At 33.3% G+C, this 15,552-nt stretch overlaps 1 protein-coding gene across 1 annotated transcript; it reads left to right on the top strand.

Moving 5' to 3' along the window:
• Window positions 1–1,653: 1,653 nt before the first annotated feature.
• Window positions 1,654–15,552, top strand: LOC127729127 (uncharacterized). Its single transcript, XM_052236785.1, has 7 exons — window positions 1,654–1,732; window positions 5,032–5,142; window positions 6,785–6,844; window positions 9,166–9,309; window positions 12,856–13,011; window positions 13,935–13,973; window positions 15,449–15,552. Exons 2-7 carry the CDS (start codon window positions 5,067–5,069, stop codon window positions 15,550–15,552), a joined length of 579 nt encoding a protein of 192 aa, XP_052092745.1. The 5' UTR covers window positions 1,654–1,732; window positions 5,032–5,066.

Below are 15,552 nucleotides of genomic sequence, written 5' to 3'. Positions count from 1 at the left end.
AAGCTATAACAGATAGAGAGAAACTTCAAATTGATAAAAAGATCAGCAAGGCAAGATTCGAAAGAGAGACAACTTGGAAGTCGAAGTTAAACAAACAGAGAAACGATTTTATGATTACATGTGGATCTTGGTTTTGGATAATCATAACCGGAATCAAAACAATAGCCATGAAAGCTAGACACAGAAGGAAATATCAGAAATAAAGTCATCAATACATATTATAAGTCGAGAACGTCGAAACTTAATCCAGTGCGTTTCTCTAAGACAATTACTGCTGGTTCGTTCCAATATGCATGCATGTTCTCGCAATAGAAACTATACACCAACTTCCTTCCCCGTGTTGACATCCTCCACATACTAAGCGAGAAACTAGCTATTAACAATTTCCTTAACCTCCACCAGAACAGCTAATACTGACTGGACACTACTATACCATATATATATACGCGGATATGATTTTTGACATCTTCCTGGAACTTTTACTTAAGCCAACAGTGTAACTCATTAGATGTTTTCGTTTTTATTATTATTAACATCCTAATTCTTAGATTAAGATGATGATGTAATATGGATGCTTAATGTCCAGCGGAAAATTAATATGCATATTCAGGACGAAAACATGTTAATGTAATATAAATATTAACCCTGCTTTGTACTAAACCGACACGCTGACCCGGATGTTTAACGTGCTAGTTCACAAGGTGAAGATGATGTCACCTTACCCGGACAGATTATTCTGACTCCGAGCCGACCAGTCTTTGCTCTTACTCCTAAATGCCTCGTGCTTAGCGACCTCCCGCACTCGAGGCAAACACGCTACCACGAGACCACCGAGGCAGTCTCTTGGATTAAGAATACATATAATAATCAGAACGACTGAGAAATCATTTGTATTTTGGCATTACAGTAGCAAAATATTAAGTTGATGATAACGTTTAAACTTTAACATATAAATAAACTTAATGATTTTTTTTGGATATATTACAAACTCGCCTCATATGGAGCAAATATGTCCCAATTGACACGATATTCCAGAGCTTGCACTTCATATCATGATTTCCTTGATAGAGGCTTGCTACTTACACTGATGAGTCTTCTGTAGACGAAACGCGCGTCTGGCGTATTAAATTATAATCCTGGACCTCAGTGTATATATCATGTATATGGACATGTATATATATTGCACATTGCTAGTATGAATACAAATCTGTGTGCCAATGTGCCTATATATATATATATAGGTGCCAAACTTAATAATTTAATACAAATGGACAGGAAATAGGAAAAGCAATTACAAGGACTTAAAAATATTATACCTGCTAACAGAGTCCCTGTGCATTTGCACCATTTGACATCTTCTGAAATGGTTGAATATAAATTGAGTAATGTTCAATATTATTTTGATTTAATTTCGAACATCTATTAATTGTTCTTTGCACATTCTGCTAGTGGTCTTGCTGACTTGCTGTACTATGAGTCACACAGATACTATTTCAGTACAATCGACCTGTTTATTACATTGTAATTATTTAAAGATATATGGTCACTTTCTATTCGATTGTTAAAAATAGATACTAGTATCTGGGGAAAATCCATATTTTAATTTTATAAATAGAAATATTCCAATTCATGATTTATAAATAGAAATATTGGATTTCATTTACTTTTGGTTCGATGGCAGACATTTTTATGTGTATGAATTAATCGATTAGTTTTAATGGCATTTGGTGCGGTGAGTATTGTTTCAAAGAATATGAAGTTGTACAATCTTTAAAAAAAAAAAGACAATTATGTGGCCACAACATATTCCCTGTGTCATGATATATCTCAAGTTTATTATTGTGGTCCGAACGTGTATCCCTCATACCATATGCTTGTTGTTAAATCTGTATAAATCAAGAGTCGAAATAAAAGAACGACCTACGATTAAATGATATCGTAAGTAATTAAAATAACACTCTTTGACTCGATGAAAAGTTTAACTTTCTGTAAAGACAACTGAGAACTCGCACTTACAAGTTAATTATGCATTGTAGAGAGTGTGTATGAGGGTCTGGATGGGGTTTACAGAATAGAGAATATTGGGTAAAAAGTGCAGAATAAAGGACAAAAAAAAAAGAAAAGAAAAATAGGACTAACAGATAGGGAATAGAGAACAATGGGGTGCTTAAATATTAAGAATAGAAAAATAATAGAGCAGAACATTCGTTCATTCATTCATTAGTGTTTAACGCCACTTTCAACACTATTGTGCTATTTCGGGGCGGTCAGGTTTTTATTGGTGGAAGAAGCCGGAGTGCCCGGAAAGAACCACCGACCTTCTGATGGGAAACTGACAACCCTAGTCAATTAAGATTTTTTTAAGATAAGATGAGATATTTTATTGGTTTAAAATCCAAATTTACAGGATTATTACCAAAGACAATAAATATTTGCTATACATAAACATACAAACACCTATCTGTCCACATTAATAAACATTGTATACTATATACATATGTATATCTATTGTTAAAAAAGTATTGTTACATTAATAATATATATCAATTTATATTTCCGCTGAAGAGGTGGTACTGTAAAAAGTTATTTATTACTCAATAAAGCATTTCTAGAATTGTACATGTCACTAATGAATTTTACTATAATTCTAATTATATCATTCTCACCACACGTATACAAAAATTAAATTTAAATCTTGTTTCATTAGTCATATTTAAAAAAGAGGGAACTATTTCATCAATTTTAGAAAATAATTTTTCTCTAATTAGGTCTTTCCACTTTTCTGTGGAAAGACCTATTGTTTTTGTTCTGATTATTATTATTTTCTTCCGCCAAATTTTGTTCTCGCGTAAAATTTTTGTTTGGCAAGATGTGGCTTAGATATTTCTTATATAGTATCATACAGTTTATGCGCTTTTTATTTTCACCCATTCTAAGCCGAACAATTTTCTTTGTAGGAGTTATCTCCCCGAACACTGTTTTCCTTGTGACTGCATCTCCTCCGTAACCGTAAAAGAAAGCGACAAATTTATTTTATAAAATTGCTCGTTATATCCTTTGCATGATTTGTCCTATTTTGACCGAAGCGATATGAATATTCCATATGAGAGTTATTTCCCCTTATGCATTTGATATAAGTGATATGCATTTCTATCTTGTAAACCATAAGTGATAGAGACCTAGGATCTTTTGATTTGAGGTCCTTGATCCAAAAATAAGAAAATTAGGTCAAGGTCAGAGGTCAAGGTCATATTTTAAATTTTGATTTTGGCTTATTTTCAATTCTTTTCAAAAACCGTATAAGATATCGACAACATATTTTTATTAAATTGTAAGTTGCGACATGTCGTAACACATAAATTTTGGTTAAAAGGGTACACTAACATTAAATTGGAGTTTTCTCCCCTCTTTTATTAAAAGTTAAGCATATAGTGATATAACTCATTAACCATATATAACTAAGACCTATAGTCTTTTGATTTGAAGCCCTTGGTTTATGACCTTGAAATTGAGCTCAAGGTCATAGGTAAAATTGACGTTCTAGATTTTGACCTTTGCTTTTACCGCATATGTATACCCGATAAAGCCAATGGACTTTTTGCATTACGTGGCAAGCCACTTGACTATGAAAAAGCCAACCGGAAGTGACCTGGTGTAAACCGGAAGTAGCTATTTTTTGTACTTATTTAATGTAAAAGTATATTGAACCATATATTTTTGGAATCAGTATCAAGTGAACTATCAAATAAAACCGGAAGTGACATTTTTCAAACCGGAAGTAACAATTTATCTCCCTTATTTAGAAAAAAATGTATAGAAACCATATATTTTTGGAATCAGTGTCAATAAGCTATCATTTGACGCTGGATATGATATATCTAACTGAGTTTTTTAAATATTTCAATATCAAAATTGATCTTTGTGGGTGGAAAGACCTTCAATTGTTCTCTGAACAATTGGTTTTTAATTGTATTTAGTTTTGTATATTTTATAGAGCAATGAAATTCATCTTCTTCTTCTAAAAGACACAAGGGACAAATTCTTTCTTCTAAGGGAGTTTTAGTAGGTCTACCTTGTTCAATTTTGAAAATACTTATGGGAATCAGTAAAGTACAAAATTTGTACTATTGCCTAAACATATCTGTATTTCTGCTAACCCTAAGATTGTTTTGTTATATTTAAACAAGCAATGTTAAAGTCAGTCTGTTTCCCCTGTTTAAACCAGTCAAAAACTTGTTGAAAAATAGAATTATTTGCCTTCCTATACATGTATGCCTACCCTAATTAGTATATTTCAATGCTACATGTTTTGAAAATAATTATAAACATTCATTGTTTAGGCTAGATATAAACGCTTTAAAATATGTATAAAACATACGCAAAATCGGAATTGGGACCAATAGTCGACAATGTCAACATCAACTGCTATATGTGGGTCACTCGTCACTCGATTCAAAGATCGCGTTTAATGATGCACATTAGTGTCAAAAACAGGAGAAATTTGGCGGTCAAACAAGGTAATCAGAGAATTGCAATTCGAAAAGAATATAATAATATGGAACAGTTCTGGTAAAACACGGATCCACATTTTTATCTATGGAAGCCTGTTTGAAAACAACCAGGCAACACAAATTTTGGGCATGTGTTTTATTTTGCAGATTATGTCTTAATTCTTAAGAGGTTAGAAAGAGTTTATGCTTTGTATAAATTACATTACAAAAATACAAGACGTACGTTAATTTGAGCAGATACCACAGTGACTGTTTTTTTTTTTTCATTTTGTTAGCTGCTAAATTGTTACAAATGTGTTCAATATGACAGTCAGTGTGTAATTGTGTATCATTACTTTTGTTTTATTTTGCTATATTATTATCACAACACACAGTTTTTACTAGGTTAAGATGATATCGAATGAAGAAAACAATTGTGCTTTGATGAAAAGATATGAATGTATACACTGAAATATTTAAAGTTTTATATAAAAAAAAATAGTGCTAAGTGTAATAACCCCAATAACATCAATTTTTTCAGGTGTACATTTTTTTCACACCAACAGTTCTTTGAGAATGGAAAGCATTCCAGAAATAGATGCGTCACCCACTGTGGACAGCGAAGATAAAAACAAACATGTTTGTCTAAAAGGTTCGTAATACGCACAAAAGTATTTTATTTAGACGGCATGATATGTTACTGCAAAAAATCCCATTTAATATTTATTAAAAAATCATACGTTGCATAAGATTAGCAAAATATGAATGAATATCGCCGTAAAATAACAAAATGCATTTCCGAATGCGCATCGAATTTATTATTGAACCTTGATATCTGCATTACTGCTCCTGACTTGGTGCCATTATTGGTGGATTTTGTAAATCCCCCCATAAAAAACACAAGTCAGATTTTTAGTGTTTTATACTAAAACTATATTGTTTTGGTGTTATTTTGATACTTTAGAATGTTATATATGAAACAGAGTTACAAATTATGATAAAATCAATTTTAATCATCCAACTTTACAGATGTTCCTTATATACTTTTTTTGTCCTTATTGGTATAATTTTAAGTTTATCGCCGTTCGTGTTTGACACTTTTGTGATATGCAATATTTGGTTTCGCGTACAAATTGAGAGAATAAAGTACGATAAACAGTAAAAGTAAAAAATATTTAATGAAATGCGCATCTGGTACATCAAATTGGTTATGGTATTTTTGATTTCGTTTAATGATGTAAATCTAAAAAATTAAACTTTTCTTTTGTATAAGCATATGCATATAGATATATAATTTAAAGAAGAAAACATGTTTAGAATTTATACAGTTAATTGCGATGTGAAATTAAGTTTGCGAAGAACTTTTAAATTGAATAAATTAGAATGATATCGAAAATTAAAGATGCTCTCATGCATAGAAATGCAACGGTGTGAAAAAACAGTTTTAAAGTTATCTCTAAAGTTGGGGTGACATTATCTTTTATCTCCCCAAAGGTGACCACAACATAAGGATAGACAATAGCATTTATCAGTTTAGTTGATCAAATAGATGAATCGAAAATCTCAATTCAAACCTTCTTTGTATTCTTTGTTCTTTATTTAGTTGAAATTAGTTTTGCAAATACTACTAGAGTCTTATTTTCGGAACACTTTAATTCATTTAGCTCCCACACCATAAGCCAAAAAATGATGAATTTGTCAAGGAGAGGCGAAAGATATCAAAGGGATAATCAAACTCATAAGTCGAAAAAGAACTGACAATGCAATGACAGAAAAGAAACGAAAAACGATTCAAAACAACAGTATACAAATGGGTAGTTATTTCTAAAGATCATTGGTGTATTAACTAAACTTGCGTTTGTAGATAAATCACGTGCGTTGTCAAATTATTTTGCTTAAGATGGAAAGACTAGATAAAAACCTGTTGTCTACCTTTCTCCATTAGTATGTCATGTCTCCAATTTGTATAAAAAAATAATCATAAAAAGGGGGAAAATCCGACGCAAAAAGATGCAAAAAGACAAACACCGCCGGTTCATTGAAAAAAAACAAAACAATTTAATCAATACAAAACAATCTGTATGAACGCAGGTGCTTTGGAAGGGCTATCAGTTCCTGCTCAACTATATGGACCCCTCATAGTGCTGATGGCAATTGAAAATTGTCGATTAGTCGTCTTTGGTGTCTTTTGGGGATTATGTTTCTGTTTTTTACTAAAGTAATGAAACTTCTTAAAAGTACAAGACATACAATGCTGAAAAATTATATGATATATTTTATTATATTTCATAAAGAACAAAAGGAACAGCATAATTTGGATCGTTCTCAAACTCACCCAAAACACCTTGTACAAAGTGAGTAGTCATTTTTGTTTTGTTTAAAATTTGCTAGATTCAATGGTTCCACAAAGAATTGGAATATAACAAAAATATGAATAGATGATGATAAAGATCGTAAAACATGTACTTGGTTATCATGTTACAATGGAAGTGTAAAGTGTATAAGGACATGGAAGGAGATCAATGAGGGAAATAAATATTTTGCCGTTGTTTTAAAATGCAAATATCTATATATAATTATCAAGCCAAAGAAAAAAATTGTAGTGTAATGGAAAAGGAAGGAAAGTTTACGTCTGTTTTGAATTTTCTTTAACTGTTTTAAATGCAGTTAATGTTCTTGCTTTTCATATTAGTATTAAAGTAGTATATTGATATATTTTTTTAAATATGTTTTGGGCCCGTCTTTTACCCTAAAATCCTGGAATAAGCACTCTATAGAAGTGAAAAGAAGTCTAACGGATTTTTTTAATTATTAAAAAATGAAAATATGTAGCGTAATATAAGTTGTGATAACAAGATAACAATTGATTGGTCAGTGTTTAACGCCACTTTTAGTACTGTTGGCTACTTCGTGGCAGCCAGTTTTTATAGGTGGAGGAAGACAGAGTGTCCGGAGAGAACCACCGACCTTCGGTAGGAAAACTAAATCCTAATCCTAGATTGGAGCTGAACGCACCTGCCACGTGCGGGCCTCGAACTCAAAAATTAAGTGTTGACAGGCTAGTGACACAGTAGTTGGACTACTTAGACCACTCGGCCACCGAGTTCCCAACAAGATAACAAATCACTCCAGATAAATTGTTTTGTGTTATTTAATTCCACACACTATTTCATAACATATGTTAGGATCAGTTTATACAATTTGCGTACCTTGTTGATAATATCAAAAACATGAAAAAGGCGAAGTTATATCTTGTTTTTCTCCTGTTTGTAGTGAGTATATAGAAATTTTGTATGTATTCTGCAATTTAAAATTTGTAAGACTTTTCAAAGATCTTGACTACCAATGACGGTCTCGCTCGTTCGGAATTTGTACTAATACACCCATCACACTAGGACCAGGATCCCGCTACGACCTTAGAATTAATGAAAAAGTTTGGAAGTCGTAGTAAGATCGTGGTGGTCGTGGTAAGGTCGTAGTTAGGACGTGCCAAGCTCTTCATGATCGTAGATGTCCACAACCAACTTTGAACATGCTCAAAACATCCGCAGTGCAGTCGTGGCCAAAACTAGTCGTAGCGTAGGAAGGTTGTAGTAAGGACGTAGTAAGATCGGGATGGGCAAAGAAGCATCGTATAGGAAACGTGGTGCTATCGGATGGGCCAATGGAAAAGATTTCGCTGCGACCTTACTACGATTTCACTGCGACTTTCCCGATTTCACTACGTCAGTATTAGGCTTCTACTACGATATTGGTACGATTATACTACGATGAAGAAGTCAATAGTACGCTGCTACTACGCACTTGCCGTCCTTAGTACGACCCTACTACGATACAACTACGTCCTAGCCACAATAATTGCACGACCTCATTCTATTGATATAAAAAAAAACACCAAATAACTTTTGATACCTTTGGCGGCATGTTTTCTCTGGAAACTGGTGTGTACAATGGGAAAGTCAAGATATTTATAGGGACAAAGAGCGCAGTGACAACGTAGTGGAGTCGTGGTTCGATCGTAGTAGACTCGTATTGAGATCGTAATGCGATCGCGAAGGTCTTGGTAGAAGCGTACAGATATCTTGTAAGTCGTGGTAAGGTCTTGTTAGACGTAGCAAGAGCGTGACAAGATCGTAACTAGAACGTGTTACTATCGTAACAGGATCTTATCAGGATCATAGCGAGGTCGTGGAATGAACGTGAAAACTATGAAATATTGAATATTCAAGCCGATCATACCACGATCTCACCGCGATCTTTTTTTTTTATTGATCGTAGTGGTCTTGGTCTTGGTCTAGTGTGACGGGGTCTTAACATGACTAGTAAATATTGCATAGTCGTAAATTTTTTTTTGTCTTTCTTCAAGAAACCGACATTGGTTGCACGAGGATCGCGAACAAGACAGCGTTTGAATTTCTACGTAAACAGTTATTTAAACATAACTGTTCAATCATAAACAAAAAAAAATTAAAGATATCGGAAGACAATAGTTTATACTTTGCGGATAACGTATACATGTATAAGAATTTTCCACACTTTTATTTAAATATTGATATTATTGAATGCAGGATAAAAATCTGGTAATGATAATAGGTGGGCGATGTAAATTAGCATGTAAATGAATAGTTCTTACTGAATATTTTCTGAGTATTAATAATGGTTTTTTACAAAGCAGGTGAGGAACACGAAGGATCATTGTCAGGATATGGATGGTCTCACGATCCAAGTGAGGTCGTACAATGTTCAAATATCTCCGAAGGTAAAACACTTGCGAACGTTGGCTCAACAGAAGACCGACAAGCATCTGTAAATACTTCTGGTAAGTTGTGTTCCAACATTGGTTCTATAAGTAGCTTGTATGCAAATGGAGACCTATAATTTGTCCCTAATCAATCCAACATTATGCAATAGAAAGTGTAACATGATATAAAGGCGATAATCTCAAAGCTTCCTCACTTGCCTTTTTTCTAATGTTGAATTTCACGAAATGTGTAGGTGGTGCAGTAAGAGCTCTATCCCCCGTCAGGGTACTCGATAATGTGAGTTTTTGTGTTGCTCTATCTTTTTGTGTTTTTTGTTTGTATTTATTGTGTGGTGCAAATGAAAAAGAGACTGCAAACTCATTTTGGATCCGATATCATCATCGCGGAAGTAAATGGAAAGTCGAATATAGTGACATTCAGGAAAACAGCATCATCTATACTAAACGAGTTTTACAGAAGACCATCATTTAAGATGAATAACTGTCGATGATAGAAACAGCAGCTAAGCTAATCAAAGCAGATATTATGAGTCTAAGTGATTCAAAATCTATATATCCGTTTTCTGTTGATATGAACTCACAGAAAACACTGCCTTTGTCCCAGATTCGTTAAGGACATTTCTAAGAGCGTTATTTATTCAAAACGACTCTGTTGTTAAAGTTGCATCTGTTGGTCAAGCTATAATTTAGGCAACTCGACCAAGAACACTTATTGAACCGCTACAACTCGCCCTCAGTGTACACATACAAATACATCATCACTTTAGATCAAGGTTTCTGTTTGACACTTTGAACACTCTTAGATTTGCTTCTTCTTACACAGAGGTTCAAAGATTTGAACTAAATGATGCTGCTGCTTCTCATGACAGAACGGACACACGGATTGGGAATGACACTTTCGTTCAGTATAGACCATAATCTGCGAACTTTGGATGGTCATGGAATATGTCATGGTATGGGCATGATTGCAGCTGTAACTCTAGGAATTAGACTTGACAAAGCTGTCCCAAGGCAATCTCCAACACTAAAGGAAGTCTCAGAGTTAGCGAAAAGATCAACATAGATTATTATAAGATGCAACCTAGACAATCGTTACAGGCAGAGTTCCAAACCATGGATTATGAGCCGAATATGGTCGACACCACGTGGAAGTTGGATCTCATGTCAAAAGTATGCTGGCCTTTGACATACAATCGACCTAGTTGGTCAGCCATTATGCACAAAGTGATGGACGGTGATTACTCAGGAAAATCATCTGTTGTTTTTTGCCAATGAAAGACATGAATCCGTGTAATTTCACATGTATAAATGTTACTCTTAACTTCATAAGCAAGCACGCAAAAGCTCAACATTGTTCACCTTTTTTGACATTTGATCAACCCCTCTATTTGAAGGCAATGAACATAGTTAAAAATGAACCATTGAATAGTCTTTTAAAGTCAGTTATGTTACGAATTGGAGGCTTTCATTTAGAAATGAATTTCCATTTAAGAGGAAGGAACAGGTCATTACCTTAAGTGCCAAATCGGCTATCAACGTTGATGATGATGTAATTACTGTTTATTCACATCTTCTGTTTCAGCGCTTTGCTTTCTTGCTGCATCAAATGGCATATATGAAGATCAGTTCGAAATATTTACTTATGAACTATGTAGTCATTCCAGTTCAATGTTTGATCCAAATGGGCTCATGCGAACAGCACAAAAGTCTAGTCTTGCAGATGCTATTTGGGGAAAGGGCGATTGTTGCGCGATTGAAATGAACAAAAACGACAAAACTCAGTATGTTATTGATGGTGGCTCTCTTCTCCATCGTATACACTGGCAAAGCGGACTTTTTTTCGGTGAAATTTGCCAGAGGTACGTTGACAGCGTAGAAAGGAAATACAGAACTGCTATGGTTGTATTTGATGGATATGTCTCGGGTTCAGATACTAAAGATGTCACTCACCAGCAACGCACAAAAGGAATCATAGGCACAAAAGTTTCATTCACGGATAGAGCTTTCAAATCTAGAAAAAAAAAAAACTTTTATCAAACATCGAAAACAAGAAAAACTTCATTAATCCCTTGAGTACAAAGATGGTAGCAAAGGGAATTGAAACTAAACACGCAGATGCCGATGCTGATGTATTGATAGCCCTTACTGCAATCGAGTCATAGAAAACAAAACCAACTATTTTGCTTGGAGAGGACACTGATCTTCTTGTACTTCTTCTTTATCATGCGGACACTACATCAAATTCGCTGATATTCAAATTTGGCAATGTGTCAAAAATCAACACACAACATATGAAAATATGAGATACCGGTATTTTGAAGACTAAGTCTTTCTTAGTGAGGAGCTATGTACACTGATACCTTTAATTCATGCTATCAGTGGTTGCGACACAACTTCAAGAATGTTTGGAGTCAATAAAGCAGCGACCCTGAAGAAATTCGGAGAACACGACTTTGTTAAGGCTCAGGCACAGTTATTATGCAATGCAAACACAAAGGATGTTGTAATTTCTGCTGGTGAAAACATTATTTCCTTTCTCTATAAATGGTGCTCCATATGAAGGACTGAACGTTCTCCGCTACAGAAAGTTTGCCGCCAGAGTTTTGACAAACAAAACGTGCGTTCAAATACACACTTTGCAGCCAACATCAAATGCGGCTTCATTTCATAGCCAGAGGGCTTATCTTTAAGAATATATGAATTTTTGAATATATTAATTTGATAATTGGTATATAGTTTTATCATGACAAGTTACAGATCAAGTTCGAATTTTGTTCCGGTCTGATGATTTTGTGCAGATTTATGGTCCTTGGACTTAGAAAATTCACTCAAATAATCAATTTTCCACATTTTTGTTCTTCATGCTTGAAGAAATTGACTTGATATCTTCATCTTTTTAATAAGCTTTGAATTTTCAAATATTTTGGCCTCGAGCATCACTGAAGAGACATTTATTGTCGAAATGCGCATCTGGTGCAGAAAAATTGGTACCGTTTATGTTATTGTTATATAGTTTACACCATGACAAGTTATAGATCAAGTTAGCATTTTGTTCCAGTATAATGAATTTTTAACCGGTAGGGGACTCTGTATTGGCAGGCAATACTGAATGAATGCTTGTTGTTTTTAAGAAAAAAAATAAATTCCCAGTTTTCAGCGATTTTTTTTATTAAAAACTAACATTTTCACCCAAAATTTCCACCTCATTTTGAAGATTATCATATTTTTATAAATTCATTGTCGTAATAAGATCTATTGCCTTAATTCAAAATTATGTACGTTGCTATTTTCGTTAGTCACGGGATATTTCCAGTTTTCAACGATTTTTCATCAAAATCCAAGGTTTTCACCAAAAATTAACAATTTCCCTTCTTCCAAAGTTTCTCGTTTTTTTATTTGTTCAACGGTACACAAAAATCAGCTAGAAAAACTTGAAGTACATTCTGTTGCAATTAGTTTGAGGTTTGGTCATATTTTGGCTAGAATGACTGGACTATTAGGTAATTTGGTGTTAACTTGTCTCATTGCAAGCTATACGTAATGCGTGTTACTCATGTAAAATTTATCCCCAATTTTACTATCACACAATATAATTATTAACAGGAGAACACCCTGGTCGAATATTATCTGAACCGTCTTTAAACCCAGAAACCTTTTTTGTGCAAGGAAATTCAGATAACTCGGCATTACGAACACAGAATGCAGATAGATACCCTACTGCTTTATCAGAGGACACAGGAACTATAACCAACACATATGGTAATGTATACCAACATTTATAAAGTATATGTACATGTATTTTATTTATGCACATTCAATATTTAAAAAAAAATATACGATTTTGGAATCATTTTCCTGTTTTTGGATCATCTAAATGTTAAATGGGCTATAACTAAAGGTTAAGTCGGCAAAAAAAAAAAAACAGTGGTTCGGTAATGGCATGCCTTTATCAAACATTCTTATTGTAATTTATGCGGTTATTAGTTTTGTTATTGTACAGAAACTATGGTCGCACAATCGACAATGTTGGCCAAAGACAATTGTCGCTGTTCTGCTAAGATCTTTAGTGTTAATGTGCTCTTTAATATATATTGTATAATACTTTCTTAGCCGCTAAACGTTTTGTTTGGAGAATATATTTTTCATAAAATAATGTCTTGTTTAAGAAAATGAAACAAAAACAACAATCACTAAACTTTTTTATCTAAATTGTTGTTTACTACATTATTTTTAGATTGAACCGGGATTAAATGTGAGCGCAGTGGGCATGAAGCACAAACTGAAGTGAAAGAATATTAAAATAAAATATGTAAATTTAAATATAACATTCTTGATATTTGACAGTGAAGTATAGAATTTGTAGATTTGAATTATATTTTTTTTTTAAATTCCAGGCGTTAAAAAAGAAGCTTTCTTAACCCTAAGTTGCTTGTAGTGAAATGTAATGTTCAATGGAAAAGACAAAAATGAAATATTCTGTAATATTGATGGTAATGAGTCAAAAAAGTTTCAGATTAATTAATGAAAGAAATTTTAATATTTGTAATTTCATTCCTCAAAATCATATTGAGTTATTCATTTCATTAAATGAATTCTTCCCTTTTTCAATCAGTGTTAGTACAGTTGATTTATACTGCTAGCACACGGTTATGAAAATCATAGATTTGATTAATGTCTTACAGGATGTAATACAGAGAAAATTAGCAAGAAAACATGGAAAGGTTTGTCATATGATTGATATGCAGAAATTTATATAAATATTTACAAAATACAAAAAAAAAATGTTTGTAACTGAAACGATTGTAGGCGAAAGTTCAATCAATGAAATTTTATAATTTAACCATTTCACACGAATTCAAGTCATAGGTATTATTTCTTATAAATCAATAATGACTTAATCATCAGAAATAATCCTTAACATTTCAATCTCATTGGTACTTTTGGATTAGGTAACAGTTATTGTACTCTCCTTTGATGACTTTGAATTGTCATTCTAAGATTAAAAAAAGACAAAATACTTCTTCCGGTAATGAACAAGAATCGAAAGATTATTTTTAATTTAATTTAATTTATTTTTTTGTTTTATTTCGTTTATAGAAACACACTTTTTGTTTCAGTTGTCTTCTGAAACAAATCAAGAAATTCAGGAAAAACACCAATTTAGACAATTGCATATTGTTTTAAGCATAAACCAAACCATTGTTGAAAGCGGTTATTGAAACAGTGATTTTGCATTTATGTAAAGAGAGACGAAAAGCACCAAAGGGACATTCGACATAAGTCGAAGACATTCTGACTACGCCCTTACTCGAAACAAAAACAAAAACGACAAAAAAGACTAACACTAGTCCAAGAAACACAACATATCAAACAAAAGACCGAGCAACACGAACCATTGCATAAACCGGGGTTGATCTCAGGTGCTCCGGAAGATGTAACATATATATTGTTGACATTTAATCTCGAGGAATTTGCAACAGCACCAAAGAAAATTCGACAAGTTTGACTATACCATATATTAAATAAAGTCATTAAAAGTATTTCAAGATCAATTCTGATAGAGGTAGACAAATCATGATCAACATACAGTTTGAAAGGCTTTTAAAAATGTCTTTATCTTACTATAGTTTTGCTCAATGTTGAAAGTTGTACGTAGACCTATATTTGATTACATCGTCGTCATTCGATCTCTGGTGGAAAGTTGTCTTATTGGCAATCATATCATATTTCATTATTTTTGTCGTCGCAATCTCTCGTCCTGTTTTCCTCGATTGTGACCTCACCAAATGAAATTTTACACTGAATCTGTACATTATCGTGAACAACACGACAGGTATCACATGTGGTGCAGGATATACGTCCCCTTTCAGAGCACCTGATATCATCCACGGTTTTGGCGAGGTTTGTGTTGCTCAGTCTTTAGTTTTTATGTTGTGTTTTGCAGACTGTTGTTCGTCTTTTTTTTCGTCATGATTTTGTTGGTCTCTTCTCGACTTATGTGTTTGAATTTCCTTTTTGTATCATCTACCTCCTTTTTAAGCACTTCCAATGTTAAAGGATGTTGTAGATTTCATGCACTTAGAGGTTTTGTTAAAAGATCTTTTAATCGTTAAGATGTAGCTTTTTTGACGAATCCATTAGAAGTCGTTACAATTTGAGCATTTTTAGGTTTGATCAGTTTTATTTCTTTTTCCAGCAATTAAAATATTTGTTCTTGACGTAGAACAAACATTTATAACTAGCAATAAATGGCTACAGTTCTCAGAGGCAATTGGATATGATATGAGTGTTGAAAGGTAG

This window comes from Mytilus californianus, unplaced genomic scaffold (genome assembly GCF_021869535.1).
Source record: "Mytilus californianus isolate M0D057914Y unplaced genomic scaffold, xbMytCali1.0.p SCAF_2, whole genome shotgun sequence".
Classification (NCBI taxonomy): domain Eukaryota; kingdom Metazoa; phylum Mollusca; class Bivalvia; order Mytilida; family Mytilidae; genus Mytilus; species Mytilus californianus.
Note: the sequence above shows the minus strand (reverse complement) of the source record. Positions and strands in the feature narration are given on the sequence as shown.